Raw genomic sequence first — 20,242 nt, 5'->3', positions numbered from 1 at the left:
ATAAAACAAATTAGGCTTCTGACACCTCAAACTTCTCAGAATCTCATAAGTAATATAGAAAACGTCATAGTTTTTCAGTAGGGTAGAACTGGCCATGCAATGGCCACGGAACAGGTTCCGGAAACCCGGAATTTCTGGTACAAAAGGCAAACATAAAACTACATAACAAACTTGGCTTACGACACCTCAATCCTCTTAGAATCTCATGAGTTATCCAGAAAACACCTTAGTTTCTTGGTAGGGTAAAACTGGCGGTGCAATGACCATGGAACAGGTTCCGAAAACCCGGAATTTCCGGTAAAAAATGGCCAACATGAAACTACAAAACAAATTAGGCTTACAACACCTCAAATCTCATATGTAAATAACAAAACGCCATAGTTTTTCAGTAGGGTAGAACTGGCCATGCGATGGCCACGGAACATGTTCTGTGGAAGTGCTTAATGAACACTAAGCTGAGAGGCGGCAATGTCCCAGTGTGGGGATGTAATGCCAATGAAGAGTAATAGCCAAAAATTATTCCTTCTGATTCTTCATCTACTTACTTACTTGATACTTGATGGGCTACAGCTCTTCGATGAACCTACGCCGAATGGAGTATCCTTCTCCACTGGACTCGATCCTGGGCCAATCGCTTCCAGTCGCCCTGGACATTGAGCGCCCTCAGGTCCTCTTCAACTGCAAAAAGCCATCGTGTACGCGGCCTTCCACGAAGCCTGCGGCCCCTTCGGGTTCTCTACTAAATATTATCTTCGCTTGACGTTCTTCTGGCATACGAACAACGTGACCAGCCCACCGTAGTCTGCCGTGTTGAGTAAACCTTATAATATCCAGCCCTTTATACACCTGGTACAATTCATGATTCATGCGACACCACCAGATACCGTTCTCCTGTTTACCGCCGAGTATTGTCCGCAGCACCTTACGCTCAAACACTCCGAGAGCTCTCCGATCAGCCTCCTTTAACGTCCATGTCTCGTGGCCGTATAAAGCCACCGGAAGAATCAGAGTAGTATACAGCGTGAGTTTTGTTTTCGTTTGCAGACTACGGGACTTAAGCTGGTTACGAAGTCCGTAATAAGCCCTATTTGCAGCTGCAATACGCCTTTTCACCTCGCGGGTAACATCATTATCGCACGTAACTAATGTTCCAAGATACACAAATTCTTCTACCACCTCAAATTTTTCACCATCAAGCACTATTTCGCTACCACCACCACTAATGAACCCACGTTGATTGCCAGCGACCATGTACTTCGTTTTGCTGGTATTGATCGTGAGTCCAATCCTCGCTGTCTCCCTCTTAAAAGGCGCAAAAGCCTCTTCCACGGCACGGCGATCAATTCCGATAATATCGATATCGTCCGCAAATCCCAGGAGCATATGCGATTTTGTGATAATGGTACCGCTTCTTTGCACACCAGCTCTCCTAATCGCTCCCTCGAGCGCAATATTGAACAGTAGGTTCGAGAGTGCATCACCCTGCTTTAATCCATCCAAGGTAACAACCCAGACAACCACACATCGCATAAGAATGCACGATCAAAATCGTTTACCGATCCAAGTTTCATCAGATTCGCATTGTTGTGCAAAGCTCATCAGTTTATTTATAAATTTTCCCGCACAGTAGGCTATTTTACGAGTTTATTCCAGCTTCATTTGTTGACATCGCATATTCCTGCAATCAAACTCACATGAAATAGGATTATCTGTCAAGCAGAGTTTTTTTTTATCACAAACTACATCGCAATGAATAACGAACAAACTCGCATAAAAATCGTGCACATCGCATACACTTCCGTGCAACGTCGGATAAGAAATACACTTATATCGCCTCCACTTTTGTACGTAAAAAGTGTTTTCGCGACTGGTAAGCGATGAAATTTGTGCGCATAGGCATCGCATAACAGAAAAACAATTCTATTATGCATGCATTCTGGTTGTCTGGGAAATGACGTCGATATTTCATCCGCAACCCTTACACTTGATTTCGATCCGTCCAACGTTATACGAATCAGCCGTATCAGTTTCGCCGGAAAACCATGTTCAAGCATAATTTGCCATAATTCATTCCGTTTCACTGAATCGTACGCCGCCTTGAAATCAATAAACAGATGATGTGTCTGCAAGTTGTACTCCCGGAATTTATCAAGGATTTGTCTCAGGGTAAACATTTGATCCGTCGTTGATCGGCCCTCACGAAAACCTGCTTGGTATTCGCCGACGAAGGACTCTTCAAGCGGTCTCAATCTGTTGAACAGGATACGGGACATAATTTTGTACGCCGAATTAAGGAGGGTTATTCCTCGGTAATTGGCGCACTCCAGTCTGTGCCCTTTCTTAAAGAGAGGGCAAATGAGGCCGTCCAACCAGCTAGCAGGCATTTCCTCGTCTTCCCATATTTTCGACATAATATGATGCAGAACTTCATAAAGCTGCTCACTGCCATGTTTGAGAAGTTCAGCCGGGAGCTGGTCCTTCCCCGCAGCCTTATTGTTTTTCAGCTTTCAGTTTTCATCTAGTGTGGGTGACTCCACAGCTTGTCCATCGTCGCTAATATTTATTCTGTTCACCGATGCACCGTCACTTCCTCCATTCAACAAAGTCTCGAAGTGTTGCTTCCACCTGGCAGCCACTTCAGTTTTATCTGTCAGCAAATTCCCTTGTTGGTCGTTGCACATGACGAGAGATGGCACTGTCTTTCTCCGCACGCCATTGACAGACTCATAAAACCTCCGCATATCGTTCTGCTCCATTTTTCCATAACTTGTTCTTCGTACTCTTTTTCTTCCTGCGGTGGGTTCGTTTTTCGGCTGCTCTTGCTTCCTTGTACCGATCTCTATTCGATCGGGTACCTGACACCAACATCCGGCTTCTGGCAACGTTCTTCTCGTCTGTCACTCTCTGACACTCCACATCGAACCAACCCGTCCTGGGTCGCCTCTGTGCAGTGCCTACCACTTCTCGTGCTGTTGTGCTCACCGCTCCATGGATCGACTCCATGGATCGTTGATGTTGTCGCTAACGTTGATTGCACTTATCCGTTCGTCGAGCTTCTGGCGGTACTCAGCCGATACTCCTTCCGCCGACAATCGCTGGATATTGTAACGCATCGTTCGCTGTGATCTTTCGTTCGATACAGTTGACAACCGTGATCGAATTTTACTGACAACGAGGTAGTGATCAGAATCAATGTTCGGACCTCTGAATGTCCGCACATCGATAACATCCGAGAAATGGCGCCCATCCACCAGAACATGGTCTATCTGGTTGCAAGAGACACCATTTGGGTGTCTCCAGGTGTGCTTTTGGATGTTCTTTCGTGCAAAGTAGGTGCTACTGATGGCCATCCCTCTGGCAGCAGCAAAATTTACTAGCCGTAGGCCGTTGACATTGGTATCGGAGTGAAGGTTCTCATCTACTTATGTAGCTATATATGTGGACGAAGAATCAGAAGGAATAAATGTTGGCGGTTACGCCCTTTTCAAATGTTGGTCTACAATTCTCGGAAAGTGAGCACTTTTTTATGGTTTCGACACCTATCTTACGAACTCGAAATTTAATATTTTGCTAAACAAGCTCACAGGCTAGTGTTCGAAATATTTCGGAACAATGTTTCCCCAGAGGGGAATGTTATTTCTCGGAATTCCGGTTGCATGCGATTAATAACCACTTCTTATCCATCCTCCTTTCCTGGCGATGCCTCAAACTCCATGGTTTAAAAAAAAACAGCCCACACACTTAACTCATTTCACAGTATTCGGTAAATTTTACCGAAATCTCAACGGCAGAACTGTTCGGTAATTTTTTTTACAGATTTTTTGTAATTTTTTCCATTGCTCAACTGTCAAAATCACCGAAAATCAGTAAAATTATTTACCGAACAGTTCTGCTGTTGAGATTTCGGTAAAATTTTACCGAATTCGGCGATTTATTTTAAGTGTGCAGTTTCTACAATTAAGTTGCATCAATCAGAACTACTAGCTTAAATTAAGTATATCAATTGACTGATCAGCTGGAACGTTGGTTCGAGCACTTCGATTTAACTACTTTATTGTACCTTTGACAGACACGTATTTCGACCTCAACAGTAAGTCCGTCTCAGTGTCTCTTACTTCTGTCTTCGTAAGTAGTATCGTGTTTTCGTAAGTCGAGTCAAGTACGAAACACTGAAGACGGCCTTATTGTTGAGGTCGTAGTGGAAATAAATTGAATAGTACAAAATCGTCTTATGACAAGTGATTTGGCAACCGTGTATTTGATCCTTTTTTAAAAGTGAGCGTTTGCTCGGAATAAGGCAATGGTGGATGTGATTCCTTTTTTAAAACTAGGCGTTTGCTTCGGAATAAAGCAATGGCGGAAGTGCTCAATGGCTCAAGCTCCATGATCAAAGGATCATAAACTTTCGGAAGGGTTCCAAACAATGTTACGATCAAATCTTCCTCCGCCTGTACCGCTCCAGCTACCGAATGAGATCTTCAAAAGCTACCAAATGATCGAGTAAAGAATCGCCTTCATTAATTTTTGATCGTCCCAGCTACTTCCGTACCAGATTTTAGGTAACGAACGAGAGATTTATGCCGTTCGAGTTTTCTCGTCCCTGATTGACTTTGACGTATTTTTCTCCAGAATAATTTCAAAACAATCATCTCCCAGGAAATGTATTATATATATTTTTTTAAATTTCTTTCTGCTTCATCAAATTTGATCTTTTTTCATCAAATTTTTGATCTTTTGAATTCCTCCGAGGAATTTTCCGTCAACGTATGAACGACTTCATTTGCGTCCAAGTACGCGCGCACTCGGAAGCTTCATCTGTGAAGCTCAGGATTTCCAGTGAACTGCGGTATTCCTTGCGCAGAATCCTCGACTTTTGTCAATTCTTGACTCACCAAAACTGTCATAACTCCAACATTTCTCAACCAATCTTAAAGATCAGCATATCGTTAGAAAGAGGAAGATTGTATCCTCAATTTGCAATAATAAAAATAGAAGCAGCCATATTGAATTTAGCCGCCATCTTAGATTTCTTTTTGAAAATTATTTTCCGGCCAGGTTCGCAACCACCGATTTTGAATATTAATACATCGATGGAAAGCTTATATAAGGTGCATTGTGTCTAAAAGCTGTATGTCTCAGCTGTATGTTTTTTCTATTAAAAGTTATGTAAATTGCAATACCAAAACTTCTTGAATTATTTAACACAATAACGTGAATACGGCTCCGTTATGCTCAAAACTTTTGAGCCCTTCAAATAAAATACTGTTGTAGATATACTTTTCACTTTTGAAATATATTTGGCTTAGAATAGTGTATGAAATCAAGGAACTGACGTCATAATATTATATTAACCATATAATAATGTTCGTTGGTCAGACGGGCCTTCAAAAAATAATTTGGTAAATCGTACATAACTTTGTAATGGCGTTACCGACTGGATTTGCTTCACTTATTCAAATTTTGGCTTTCTCAGTCTGAAAAGCCAAAAAAATCGTACATAACTTTTGATTGAAAAAACATACACCTGACATTTTCGGACACTATGCAAAATATAAGCCAAGCTTTCCATCGATGTAGGGTAAAAGTTCCGATAGTCGTGGGTGTTTCTATAGTTGCGGTAGTATGGTATACTCAAAACTTACAAATCAATCGCAGCAACCCACACTGTCAAGCAGTTAGTATATCTGTCAGTTTCCAAACCGAGCCATAATATCTTTGATAGCCCTTCTAAACTGGTAAATATCATCAAAATACCTTAACATTTTTTCGTCTATGCACTAATAGTTGCGGTAGTGTTCCTATAGTTGCGAGTCTCATTGAAAAACAATGGGATTCGTAACTATAGGAACGCAAATTAAGAAATATCGCAACTATTGGAACATTGTACCAGTAATTGGAGTTGTAATTTTAGGCTTGAAAAATGATTTCTCTTCCAACACAAGCATTTCAATATAAAAATAGAAGCGGAGAGCTTTCGAATGCATATTAAAGGTAGGTGAAATACGATTCGATATTATTCTGGGAGAATAAATAGTGTTGGAACGGGCTTAGTTCCTCCACTATTGGAACATTTACCCTATTAATATTCAAAATCAGTGGTTACCAACATGGCGGAAAAATAGTTTCAAAAAGAAAACCAATATGACGACCAAATTCAATATGGCCGCCTCTATTTTTATTTTTGAAAATTGAGGGTCACTCTTCCTCTTTCCAACGATATGCTGATCTCTATGATCAGTTGAGAAATATTGGAGTTATGATAGTTTTGGTGAGTCAAAATTTGACAAAATTCGAGAGGTCCATTAAAATTATTTCGTGTATAACAAACGAGGGGTTCATCTTTCTGAAGAATTCAACTCGGATCCTTAATAAACTCCCCAAAAGCTTTCGAATGAATATAAATTTAGACATTTATGAGAACCTCGTGCAAATAGTGGCCCGGTCTCAGCGAGAATTACTCCGTATAATATATGTTACATATATGAAATGTAAAAAACCCAGATTAATCCACCTACAGTGAGATTTTGACCCTTCCTTAATAAAAAAGAAATATTTTCAGACTCCAGTATTTAAAACGAGATAAAACTACTCAACCTCCCACGGCGATTGAAAGTGTAAATGACTAATTAATTGCCTACCAAAAGGCGGATTCCATGGGTTGAGTGACAACAAAACGAATGATTCCGCACTGTACGTCAGGTTGCCTATCTATCAGGCGCTCGTCGGATTGAATAGCTATTGTAACATGGTAGGTTAGAAACTATCGTAACGCTGGCAGCATGTAAACTCGTAATTTCCAGAGACCTTGATATTAATTAGTCCAGAACTAACTTATTCAGTCATTGATCTGAACGAAACTCAATATCGTTGAACAATAACATATATTTTGCCTTATGGCTGCCTAATTTTGTAAAACTAATGATGTTTAATACCTTAAAAATGAGCGAGATTTATATGGTAGTAAATTTTATAATTTGCACCCATACGCACACATACATGCATATAAGTGGTCTATTAGTATCTCAAAACATGCTCACATTTGTTACCTAGCTTCCACTAAATAAATTTTTGAAATCCCTTCAAATTTTTACGTTTTTGCTTTTCTGAGAAGGTTTTGTGGTACATGCTTCTATCTGTTCCTCAATTAAAATCAATTGTTTCTTTGAAACAAATCCGAAAAATAAGCATATTTACATATCATATCACTTGTTGTAATTATATTTTCAATATTAAAGTGAATTTGTTTCAATTGGCATACATTTTATTTCATAATTCAAGAGGTTTATTGATAGATTAATACATAACACGCCTGCGTAACGCATACAAAGTGAAATTATAGACACTTCCGAAGGAAGGGTCAAAAATAAATACCAAACAGACAAAATAAGCAAAAATCAAAGAGACTAATTGAAACAAGCCGTAACAAATAGAAAGGCAAAATCTAAGACTGTTATTTATGGAAACACCCTAAAAACAAGACTGACCGAAAGATACTAAAAACATGAAATGAACCGGTGCCAGCGAAAGTGGTACATAAACCATTTTTGTCAATTTTGAGTTTTTTACACCAACGGCTTCTATTTGCAAAGATCTAGCAAGAACATAACGAAAAAGTGCTTTTTGGCAACTAAATCTGGAGATATGCATATTTTATTTTCTGGTATATATCACAATGGCCATTTCGTTGCCCGAAAAAGTGGTACATGTACAGTTCCACCCACTAAAATCAGCTATTTAAAAGAAAATTCAGCAACATGACTGTTTTCACAACAGATTTTAATTATATTTTGAATTTCAAGATAGTTTACCGTTATAATGATTTCAAAAATGTACATGTACCACTTTAACTGTCAACGTTCTTCGGTTTCTGTTTCCTTTTGTTCCCAGTAATACATGGTACATGTGCAATTTGTTCTAATAAACTTGAAATTTGTCATAAAATTCGCTTATTTTTCACTACTATCTTTAGACACATCAATCATAACATGTTGGTACAGCTTAGTTGCAAAAAATTGCAAATATGAATTTATTATTCGATGTTTTTGGGAAAATGCGTCTCTTGGAAAATTTACTCAATGTAACATGTACCACTTTCGCTGGCCCCGGTCAAATATAGAAAAAAATCAAATGGAAGAACAAGAAAGTAGACAAGGCACAAACAAAATATCGCAAACGACAATAAAAACAAGACTAACTACGAATACATGAGGGAACAACGAAGAGTAAAAATATACTATGGAGAGAGAATGAAAAAGCCGAATGCGGAAGCAAGCATGGATAGAAACAAGAAAAACATATAAAAAGCATAAACAAATACAAAAGTATAACAATCAAAACTGATCGGGCTCATACAAAAAGCGCCAATGAATATTCAATAAGAATGAAGCATATCAATCATCGTCTCATCAATTTGTTGATATTGGTTGGTGTGAACTTTAACTAATGTGGCTTCCAAACGCTTATCATGCATTTTGTCATCTTTCAAACTCATTCCTCTGTGCCATCCAAAATCATTCCATTCCTGCCATGACTGTTTGATATTCAATATTTTCTGTTTTCATTTTTCGTTTTCTTTTGTTCGATATCAATGTTTGTGTTGAATATGTGGATACGTATGAAATATGTTGTGATGAATGGTCAAATGTTTCAATGACAAAATTGTATCGTTGATATAAACTGTGTGTGTCTAAATTGTGCGTGGTAAGTGTCGTACATGTGTGCCCATCTTCAACAGAAAAAAATATTTTCAAAAAACCGTGCTGATGGGATCATGTACAAATAAATGTTTGTCGAAAGTGGCTTGACGCTGTGCAGTACTAATCGTTGCGCACCTTCGACTAAATACATTCCGTAACCATTACTAATATATCTCTGATTTATTTCCCACCCCGAATGAAATAAACAAAAAAAAAACAGGAAGCCGAGGAGGCGGCTGCAGCGAAAGCGGCCAAACTCGAGGCCCAAGCAGCGGCAGCGGCGGCCGCAGCCAACCCGGAGATCGCCAAGAGCCCGTCGGACTTTTCCTGCCACAGCTACGAGCTGTTCGTGAACCAGGAGAAGGGCAACGACGACAACAACAAGGAGAAGATGTCGATCCGGAGCGAAGGATTGGAGTCGGTGAGCGAAATCACAAGAACAACCGCACCAACAGCTACTGCAGCTGGCACTGCAAAAGCCCGTAAAGTGAGCGCGGTAAGTATGGGAACCGCTTTCTGCACCCCCACTAGACCCCCCCGCCCCTCTTCCCACTATTTCTCCGTCCTGACTGCTCCCCCACCAACTCTTGTCCCCGTTTTGTTCGTCCCGTCAGGATTTAGGGAAAAAAGCTCCACGTTCCCAGGTATCCTTGTGTTCCTCGTATGTGTGTTTTCCCCATTGGTGTATCCTTCATTGATGTGAGATTTCTGCGGTAATCTGCAGAATAGGACGTGGTCAAATAACCTGAACAGTAGTTGAACAGAACGATTTGACGAACTCAACTAAGTTCTTCCAGAATTGAAATGGGAGTTCCGACCACTTCTAAGAGCTGATTCTGAAGAAGAAGAAATAGAAGTCCAAATGCTATTTTGTCCAACTAAATCAGTAGGATTGATAATAGTAGACAACCATGTCATGATGAAATTTGACCGAAATATGAATTGAAGCTATCAAATGATGGTAATTGATTTGTAAAAAAATATAATTTTAATGAAACATCAACAGGATGAAAAAAAAACTTGTTAGACTTGAACAAAATTATTGTGAACTTAGTTGATGCTGAGTTACCCCTTTAAGTTCGTCAAATCGTCGTCTTTTACTACTGCTCTATAGGAACAAAGGTCATGACTTTCGGATTTGGGATATCATTGGAAATAATGTTGTACACAACATCGAATTCTTTAAAATAACCAAACCGAAAGGAATGATTCATCATTTGCGAATAAACGCAGCCTTCCCAGTTTTCTGTTTCTTCGTTTATGAAATGTATTGAATTTTGTGAAATCATTATGACAGTGATGAAGAACGCATCAGATGTAAGAAAAGCAAATCAATTTGCATGCGGGAATGTGGCTTTTTGTTTCAAGCTTCCACTGCCATAGATGATCTCCAGCTCCCGTAGCCTACTTCTGGTCTACTCTATCTCTTCTAGCTGTGCTCTTATTTGCTAGTTGTTCGCAAAAGCAGATATCATTTTCCCCATTATTGGTGTTGACTTTTCAAACTCTTCAGGGATGTCTCAACTTCCTAGTATTGTTAACTAAAACACTGAAAATGATCCTCCAGCAAGTATCCTCTACGGATTAAAATCAAACCTGATAAGTAGCTTCGAATGACTCGAATTCACCCCTTTTCACGAAACTAGTTCGAATAAAACTACACTCCCATAAATGGCACACTTGAACATGATCACTAATCAGTCAGAATACAGAATACACAGTGAGTTCATAACACTGCTTACATTGAGTAGAAGTCGAGTAAAGCAGAAACACAGTAGACTCTAGTAATAATTGGTAACTGCTCATTGTAGATTATGTTGAATTATGAAATGAAGATTTCTGATGCTTGAAAAATGGACATTTTTTTGGAGGTTTTCAAACTATGGTTAAAGGACACTTAAACTTTGCCAAGCAATTAAAAATTACCCTACCCTCAGTGCTATTTTATTTTAGACAGTCAATAGTTACAAAAAAATGGAGGAATTTAAAGAAAATCTATGCGGCTCTTAGTTTTTGTGCGAAAAATTTAATTTCAATCTACTTGCGTTACTAAAAACTTCAAATAGGGAAACCGCCAAATGTTGAACGGCTAATTTTGTCGCCTATTGTTGAACTTCCATAAGAAATGCACGTGCGTTCAACAATAGGCGAAGAAATTAGCCGTTCAACATTTGGTGAATAAAATAAAGTATTTGGTAGCATATTATATGAAGACATTAATAGTCGCTTGTGCAACTAGTTGCAAAAAGATGATTTTTTTACCACGAGTTGTACAAGCACGAGCTCATACTACGCGTGACGAACAAAAAACGAGTTTCGCGACAAGTTTCAAGCATCATTTTTTGCAATAACGAAAATTGGTGTACGGCAGCTTTTCTCAACCTGGGGTACATGTACCCCTGGGGGTACCTGAGACAAAAAGGCATAATGGCGGATATTGTATTGATCTTAAAAAAATGATGGAAAAACGTTGATTTTCAATCTCAACTCAGTTGTGATGCAATTGCACACAATAAACTTGTTGAATAATTCACAGCGTCGACTTCTAAAGGGAACTGTTGTTGGACGGAGCTTGTTTTGGTACTTTGAGAGCTCTTTTTACCATAATAACAAAATGGAGCACACCGCAGTAAACGCAAGGTTTCTGGTATCATATGTTTGCATGTTGACCACAATGAATCGCCTGCTTTGAGCATGCTTACAGCGGCACATTAGAAATCACTTTCGGAAATCAGTATGGCGAAAAGCATCTAATGTTTAACATCTCGAAAATAATCAATTTTTTTGAAAAAATATTCGGTAGGCGTAGTAACAGACACCTTCACCTACACTGCCCATGGTCGCATACAGGGTTCTTATATCAGGGTTCACTCACTTTGACAGTAGATGGGAGAGACTAGCGCTTGGGGGGAAAATTCATTTTCAGTGCAAAACATAAACAAACTCGGTGGCTGCCCCATATAAAAATCCAAGATGGCTGAATCATGTAATTGGCATACTGCTACACCTGTTTGTATTCACCTTGGTCGCATATTTGTAACACTCGCATCATTTCATAAAAGGCCTGTTAATCGTTCAGAAAGCTCAATTTACTGCATCTAATCCCACAACAGTAGAATAGGCTTTACTATCTTGCTCATCTGTGCTAAGCTGGAAATAATTGAGTTTGTGGGGAGGATTGACAAACGATTTACAAAATCAATCAAAATGCAAATGTTACAAATATGCGATCATGGGCAGTACACAACTGGTACCAAATAGATTTTCGTGAAAAGTTGAGAAAACCTGCGTTAGATGTCTTTCGCCATACAAACGTCAGGTGGTTAACTCATGCTGGCTATTTTTACATATACGCTAGCGCCTGGATACGGCAGCGGCGCGGGTAGGAAACCAACCACTGTATGTGATTAATTATATCATGGTGACTGCAATTCGCAATGAATGAAGTAAGATCAACGCAATATAAATCAAATGGATCCTTTTTCAAGGTGCGCATTGAACTTCTAACATTGGTAGTTCAGTGAATTGGTCTTCAGTCTAGTAATACCTGTACGAATTTTGATATTCATATTCGAAATCAATCCACGAGGAACGGATTTTGATTCAAGAGGTGTTGATTTTGTTCATTATTTTGAAATGTTTTCCATACTTTTTAATGCGTAATAATGGACCACATCAAAATAGAAGTCCTAGTACACCTTTATCAACGATGAATGTTTGTTATATTTCAGAAGGCTTTCACATGTGGTTAAGGGCACTCCTCACGGATTCCAAATTTCAAAGTAGTCGCGTTTTCAAGGGCACACAACTCGATACGGAAGTAACGCACAACTGTCATTTTTATTATTTCACGCATGCTGCGTCACAGCAAAACTGAAACAATAAAAATGACAGTTGTGCATTGCTTCCATATCGAATGGTGTCCCCTTGAAAACACGAGTACTTTGAAAATTGCATTCCTAAGCCAAGCTAAGTCAAAAAACACGCAAAATATAACAAATCAGATGTCCAAAATACATCATTTACCCTATGCTGTGTCAATCCAGGATTTTACAGCAATGCTGTATTTTTTTCAAATCTTTATAAAAGTTTTATGAGTAAAATGTGCGAGTGCCGTCAACTCAGCCTTGGAAGTAAAGCCGTAGGATTGCCTATCCGGAGACAACGAGTTTGATTTTCAGTCCAGTCTGGGATTCTCGACTTTCTGGGTATAGTGTATCCATTGCCACACAAGATACAATTCTCGCTTAACTTTTCAAAAGGACCTAAGTAACATTTTTTTCATGAATTAATCTGATTCAATTCAGCAATCAATAACTTTCATGTTGTTCTGTTGATTGCGCTATTTAAATTAATTCATGAAAAAAATGCTACTTAGGTCCTTTTGAAAAGTTAAGCGAGAATTCAATGCAAGATGTCAATTCAACAAAGGAAAAATACTTCTAAATTTATATAATAGATATCCGCTGACTTTTTTAATTAAGGAAACTGAAGTTAAACGATCAAATTCTTCACTATTTGAAAGTTTACGACGATTTAATCATGTTTCCCATGTGAATTGCCATAAAAATCGACTTTCAATATTGACTTTTATTTAACAACCAAGTTACCTGACACATTATTGAAATTTAAATTATATTACTCAGAATATTCACTTCACAGTAATACAATTTCAGATTCCTAATCTAAATCCAAAAATGTTCAAGTTAAAAAAGCACCAAAAACATAAAACTTCTACCGTGGGGCACCGAAAGCCGTACACTTAAGTCAGTGATGGTCAGCACTTTGGGTGTTTTTTTTTCTCGATTTGCTTTTCACACAATAAAAATGAGCTTTCACCTTACAAGTTTGTACCTGGTCGAAATCTTTCAAGTATATCTATCAGCTGAGAATATTAAAACAAATATCAGTGTAAAAATCACTCCGTACGACTTGATCAAAGTAAAATTACAGTGCGGCATACGGGCCACACTTTTGTTTTGCTTTGATCGTTTCATACGGAGTGAATTTCACACCAATATTCAATTTATTACCCTCAGCAGATAGATTTATTTAATGCTTTAGACCAAGTACCAATTTGTATGGTCAAAACTCATTTTGCTCATTATGTGAGAAGCAAATTAAGGGAAAAAAACGTCCAAAGTGCTGAGCATCACCGTCTTAACCCAAGTAACATTTCAAGTTTTATTCCGCTCTAGGAATGGTTTTCAAGATCGAATCACAAGAACTGGCAATAAAACCCATTACTACAGGATTACCTTCTGATGACCACTATAAGAATAAGATATGTCCAAATGGCCCTCTCTAGATTACCTCTATAAACCTCTTATAAGAGTATATAAAAATCTGTTTCAAGCCACCCGCAAAAAAGGGAATTTGGCTGCGGCAGCTGTCAAAAATGTTGCTTTGAAAAAAGAGAAACAAAATCTTGCAAACAAATAATAATAAACTAAAGTGTTGATGAAAATCATGATGAGGATGACTACAAAGTAATACTTTTTCAAGTTATTTTCCAATGCACTTTCATGAAAATGAGGTGCGCGCTCGATTTCATCGTGAAAGCTAGTGCAAAAAAGAGATTAAGCACTACGCGCCCGCAAAATAATATAGTTTTGGGCAATGAATTTAAAATTATTATAACTTCAATAACGTAAATCTTCACTAAATTAATTGATATTACACCCAAATTTGTTTGTTTTTTATATCTTTTACCAAAAACGTGTCTTTTACTGCGAAAACACCGTCTGATAATAAATTCCAGTGATAAATTTCACTGACTTGAAGAAGGTTCTCCATTGCCAATATGGCCATCATAGATTCCGATCAGAAAAATGTTGCTCTTATTGAACACCGTTATAAACCCTTTGCAATGTAAATATTCTTATTGGGGTTATTCATTTGACCACATTACGACCCAAAATTATGGCTTTAATCAAGGTTTGAAATTTGGACTTATTATGCTCTTCGTTACAACCGTAGAGCTGCTAACAAGAACAGTCGGCATTTGACTTTTGAAGCTTTTCGAGCAGATTTATTAGAGGTTTATTGATAGCAATAAGATCGCGAAAAAATCTGATCAACTAGTCATGGTGACTGCTGTCATAAATCCACTTTAAGAATTAAACAAATCTAACAGGCATGAAAATTGTTACTTGGGAAAATAAGCACTTCATTATATTAATGTAGTAGTGACTACAAAGTTCAAAAAATCATTCGTCGTTAGTACAGTTGCATAGATGCTTGATTTTTCGGGAGTTCCACTCTCACATATTAGAATCACGAGAAGTTTGCCAGAATATTGATATAATTCAACACCTCCTGAATAAAAATACTCAACAACCGTGGACAGATGTTGAAGCAAGGGATCGGAATCCGTACCGCTGTTTTTTGACTGAATGAATAAATCAAACCAGACTGATGGACTAAACTGACACTGTAAACAGTTTCACAACTTATTGAGAAATGGACATTTTAATTTGTACTGCGTTGGTTAATTTTTATTTAACCCTTATAAGGTATACGTCTGACGGTAGGGGTAAAAATAAACTTAATAATTGAATATCTCTGGCGTTTCTGAACTTATTTGTATGATTTTTTCTCAAAAGAACCGGATAGCTTCGCGACTTCGAGTCGAGTCAAGTACGAGACACTGAAGACGACCACACAGTTGTGGTCGAAATACGATGGAATTAAATGGAGAGTACAAAACTCGTCTTAGACGGTTGATTACATTCCACTAAAAAGAGCTTAATATATTTTTTCTTTCTAGATTATGACAAATCAAAATTAGGATTGGTTGATCCCGGAGTTATTCCAGATTGTACTGGGGTATTTTTTTTACTAGGAGGTATTGCCGACTAAATGTTTAGTCTATGCAGTTTAAATTACCTAATACAGTGATTGGTCAACTCGGAGACGTATATCGGACATATTCTGCCCGTAATGGAACTATTTCTAACCAGTCTAGCTATTATTCGCCCTTCCGGAACCGGTTATAAGGGACCTATATCCGGTGATGGCCAAATTGGAAAGGAAAATCCAAATATGACTTGCGACACATCATATGTCATAATTTTCCGATCAGGAACTCGAAAGTGACCTCCGGGAGTCGATGGCCTAACCTGACCACATTGACATGGTCCTAGGGCATCCGGAATCCGGTCCCGGTGGACCACTTTTGAGAAGATTCCAAATTTGACTTACGACACATCGTATGTCATAATTTCGCGATCTGGAGCTCGAAAGAGACCTCCGGGAATTAATGTGGCCTAACCTGGCCACATTGACATGGTCCTAGGGCATCCGGAATCCGGCCCCGGGTGGACCAGTTTTGCGAAAATTCCGAATATGGATTGCGACACATCATATGTCATTATTTTGCGAATAGGAGCTCGAAAGTGACCTTCCTATACTTTCGTGTGAGCGTATAAGGAATACTATAATTTTTTAAACAACTCTCTTTGGAAAAAGACACCGTGGTCTATCCTGGCCACATTGGTATGGTCCTATGGCATCCGGAATCTAGTCCCGGAGGACCACTTTTGCGAAAGTTTGAAACATGACTTGCGTAGCATGGAAAATAGCGATTTCAATTCTCTTTCCGGTCTAGGATAGTGTTGGGCTGAAACCCATTGCAATGTGGTTTGGTTAATTCATATCAATTACAGGAAGTCATATATGGATTTTTTGCAAAAATGGTCCACTGGGACCGGATGCCCTTATAACATGCCAATGGCCAGGAAGGGTCATTCAAATCCCAAGATGTCCTTTTATAACTCATGATCATAAATTAATGACACATTATGTGTCGCAAGTCAAATTTGGAACTTTCGCAGAAGTGGTCCACCTGGACCGGAGCCCATAGGACCATGTTAATGTGGCCAGGTTAGGCCTTATCAATTCCCAGAGGTCACTTTCGAGTGCCAGATCGCAAAATTATGACATATGATGTGTCGCAAGCCATATTTGGAATTTTCGCAAAACTTGTCCACCGGGACCGGATTCCGGTTGCCCTAGGATCATGTCAATGTGGCCAGGTGAGGCCATATCACGTACCGAAGGTCACTTTCGAGCTCCTGATCGGAAAATTATGACATATGATGTGTCGCAAGTCATATTTGGAATTTCCTATCCAATTTGGCCATCACCGGTTAGACTGGTTAGAAAAAGCTCCATTACGGGCAGAGCATGTCCGATATACATCCTCGAGTTGAAGAATCACAGTATTTCAGAAACAAAACTAATGCGCGATTAGTGGGTCTTCAATAGCCTTGCGAGCAAAGGCGAAGGATTGCCAATCCGGAGATAGTGAGTTCGATTCTCGGTCCGGTCTAGGATGTTTTCGGGTTGGAAACATTCTCGACACCCTGGGCATAGTGTATCCATTGTACTTGCCACACAAGATACATACTCATGCAATGGAGGGCATAGAAAAGCTTTCAATTAATAACTGAAGAAATGCTAATAGAATACTAAGTTGAAAAGCAGGCCATGTTCCAGTTGGAATGTAGAGCCATTAAAGAACACTTACAAAAAACTCCGCATTATATTCATGAGTTCACACATGGATTTTTGCAATGTTGGTAGCAAAATGCATTCCATATTTTCGACACATATATTTCATGCGCCCACATGCATTGCATGAGTGTCCACTCATACTAGCCATGTGGGTCATAGTATCCATGTGTGAATTTTATTATTATCATTATCTTTATTAATGAGATTTTCGGCCCTGGGCCGGTTCACCTCGCAATCGTGTGAATTTGTATGCAATTAAGTATGTGCCGATTTTTGCCATAAATTATGTGTCGATTTTCCTGAGTGAAAAATTGTCCCAAACGATTTCCAAAGATTCCAAAAGATCAATTCATTTTTTTAAATTTAACTAATTCAAAATTGACAGAAAAATTATCGACAATTGTGTGTGTGTATCTTCAATCTAACCCCCACTGTCCGGCAGTGGTATTATGGAAGAAAGCTGTCTTTAATAAAGTCAGCTTTAGCCCGGGAGTTAGAAGGTGTTAGCTCTACTGCAGCTCCAGTAACCCATTTCAGACTGCCTGGTAACTCACGTCCAGTCCGAGGTCACTTTCACTTGCAATCAGCCCCGCCTGTTTATGCTACCATTATCAATTGGATAATGGATCCATAAACAAACTTCCGGATTTTTAAATCCAGCGCGTATTTAGTTTTGGAATCATATAAAAACAAATTGAAACAATCTCACCAAATTGATCAAATTCCGTATAAATGAACTGAGGAAGAAAAGACCACAACTAGTGTCCACGAAAAAATCACTACTCTTCCAGCGCTAATCCGAGCAATTCGTTAATGATTCATATTTTCCTGGTATTATTACACATTCAAATATATTTTCACCAAACACATCCGCGTATACAAACTACACAAACGATTTCGCGCGCTCTAATAAGAATACACTTGAGTAAATGTCACCAAACTGGTAACTCTCAGAACTTCAGATAACTTAAACTTTTTTCTTCTAGTATATATGCAAAAAAAATACATCAGCCGAAACTATTTCTTGCAAAACACAAATAAATGAAAAAATGTAGGATTCTGAGACAGCCGAATGTTCCGAAACCACGGATGAGCGGAGAAAAAACAGAAAAATGATCGACAATTGATTCCCAAATTTTAACATCTCTGTCGAAATACAAAAACTCTTGAAGCATTGAAAAATTTTAAAATTAAATAGAGAAATATCTCTAAATAATGAACAGTACAAATATATTGCGAACAACCATTTTGAAACGAAAGTTCCCTGATGCACTTGCACTTAAGGGGCTGTACACATATTACGTAAGCACTTATGGGGGGAGGGGGGTCTGTCAATATCTTACGCAGTGCTGTCATGGCAAATCATGAGCTGGTTACTCATACATTTAAAATTTTGCGCCCCTTGGAAAATCCGCCCATCAAACTTTTTTGATTTGAAAATTTGCGCCCCACGCCTAAATGTGAATAAATTCAATTTAATATTTATTTTAGATCAAACAAAACATGTAATACCGCCAGAGTAACACCAGATATTAGTTTGATGCGTCATATACATCTGCATAAACAAGAATTCATATGTAAAGCACAGACAAACAGACATAACACTCCTCAAATTCCCATCGTTTACTGATTTACTGGTCAATTCAAATAATCATTAGTTGGCCAATCGATCACTCGTGGCGCGTGCATCGTTTTTGCTCGAGTTCAATTGGCATGTTAGAATGAAAGTGAAATTCTAATGAAATAGGATCTTCAAAATATAGACTGTGATGGAACGGAGCTCCTATAGTTTTCAAAATACCAATGAAATTTCGCTTTCTAAACTCATTGAATGTAATGCATCGAATTGTGATTTTTACAGGTCTATGTGCCAACTTCTTTCAAAAACAATTATGTTGATGAGTAAAACATTGGTCGAAATTTCAACTGTACTTTGTATTGAATATTTGATTATTTTTTTCTTGATTACTCCGCCCTCTGTTCAAGTCAAGTTTTTGTTGTCTGTTTAAATCGCTTCCATTTAATACCAATGCATTTTTATCTAAAAAAAAATTATAGAAAACTTTTACTTAATTTACTTAATTAACTACGCGCCTCGAATTGATGACTGCCTCAACAAAGGTTGTTTTTCATACGAAATGCCTAACTTTGACAAGCTAGCCTTTCTAATTACCTCATATCATCAAAACATTTTCTAAAGGAAATACCGCCAACTTAGAATGCCTTTTTGAAATAGCTTCAAACCAGTATCGAAACTTCTTAGTGAAAATTAATTTGCAATGCTTTTAGGAAAATGTTGCACTCTGATCATTTGCTGTAAAGAAAGGCTATCATTTCACTCCGACAACGAACTTTTTATAAAAGGCTCTTAGACCCATAGTATACCAATCGACTCAGCTCAACAAACTGAACAAATGTCTTTACGTCCACGTCCGTTGAATTTCGCCTGCACCCGACATTTTTTTCTTTTTTTTAAGTTTCGTCTCCACAAATTTAGGTAGGGGGAATGACGGCTTTGGCAGGTTTTGTTCTATTATTGACAGGGTTTTTTTTTATGACTGACTAGGCTCAAATTTGGCCTAAACATTCTTTGCATATCAAAGAATATTGTGGCCAAATTTCATAAAATTCGGTCGACAAAACCCCCCCTGCCAATAATAGAACAAAACCTGCCAAAGCCGTCTTTCCCCCTATCTTCATTGAACAAACATTCCAAAAAATTCTTGTTTTCACACTCCTAAGCTTTACTTCATTATAACAGTTTTACGCCCATGTGTTTTGGACGTTTAAAATGCTTCTGGGTTACTTAAATCGTCTAGTGCAGAGGTTCCTAAACTGTGGGTCACGACCCCCAGGGGGGTCGTGGGCTGTTCAGTGGTGGGTCGCGAAAGACTAATCTTAATTCATAATTTTGTTATTATTTTCTCCCACAAATCTAATCCATATTTTAAATTAGGATCTAAGTAATGATTGGATGATTAAAGAACAACATACCTGACGAGTTCAACGGCCTTTTTTTGTTATACGAT

General features: G+C 38.4%; 1 protein-coding gene across 14 annotated transcripts in view; it reads left to right on the top strand.

Moving 5' to 3' along the window:
- LOC134225629 (sodium channel protein para) overlaps window positions 1-20,242 on the top strand; it is a 499,821-nt gene that overhangs the window by 286,580 nt on the left and 192,999 nt on the right. For 11 of the 14 annotated variants that reach the window (XM_062705847.1, XM_062705848.1, XM_062705846.1 and 8 more), the window contains one exon: window positions 8,917-9,192. In XM_062705847.1, coding sequence (XP_062561831.1) covers window positions 8,917-9,192 — 276 coding nt within the window. The remainder of the gene's footprint in view (window positions 1-8,916; window positions 9,193-20,242) is intronic. The other 3 variants (XM_062705853.1, XM_062705850.1, XM_062705854.1) reach the window with 1 other exon arrangement.

The sequence above is a fragment of the Armigeres subalbatus genome, chromosome 3 (genome assembly GCF_024139115.2).
Source record: "Armigeres subalbatus isolate Guangzhou_Male chromosome 3, GZ_Asu_2, whole genome shotgun sequence".
Classification (NCBI taxonomy): Eukaryota; Metazoa; Arthropoda; class Insecta; order Diptera; family Culicidae; genus Armigeres; species Armigeres subalbatus.
The sequence above is the reverse complement of the archived record's forward strand: the minus strand, read 5'-3'. Positions and strand labels throughout refer to the sequence as shown.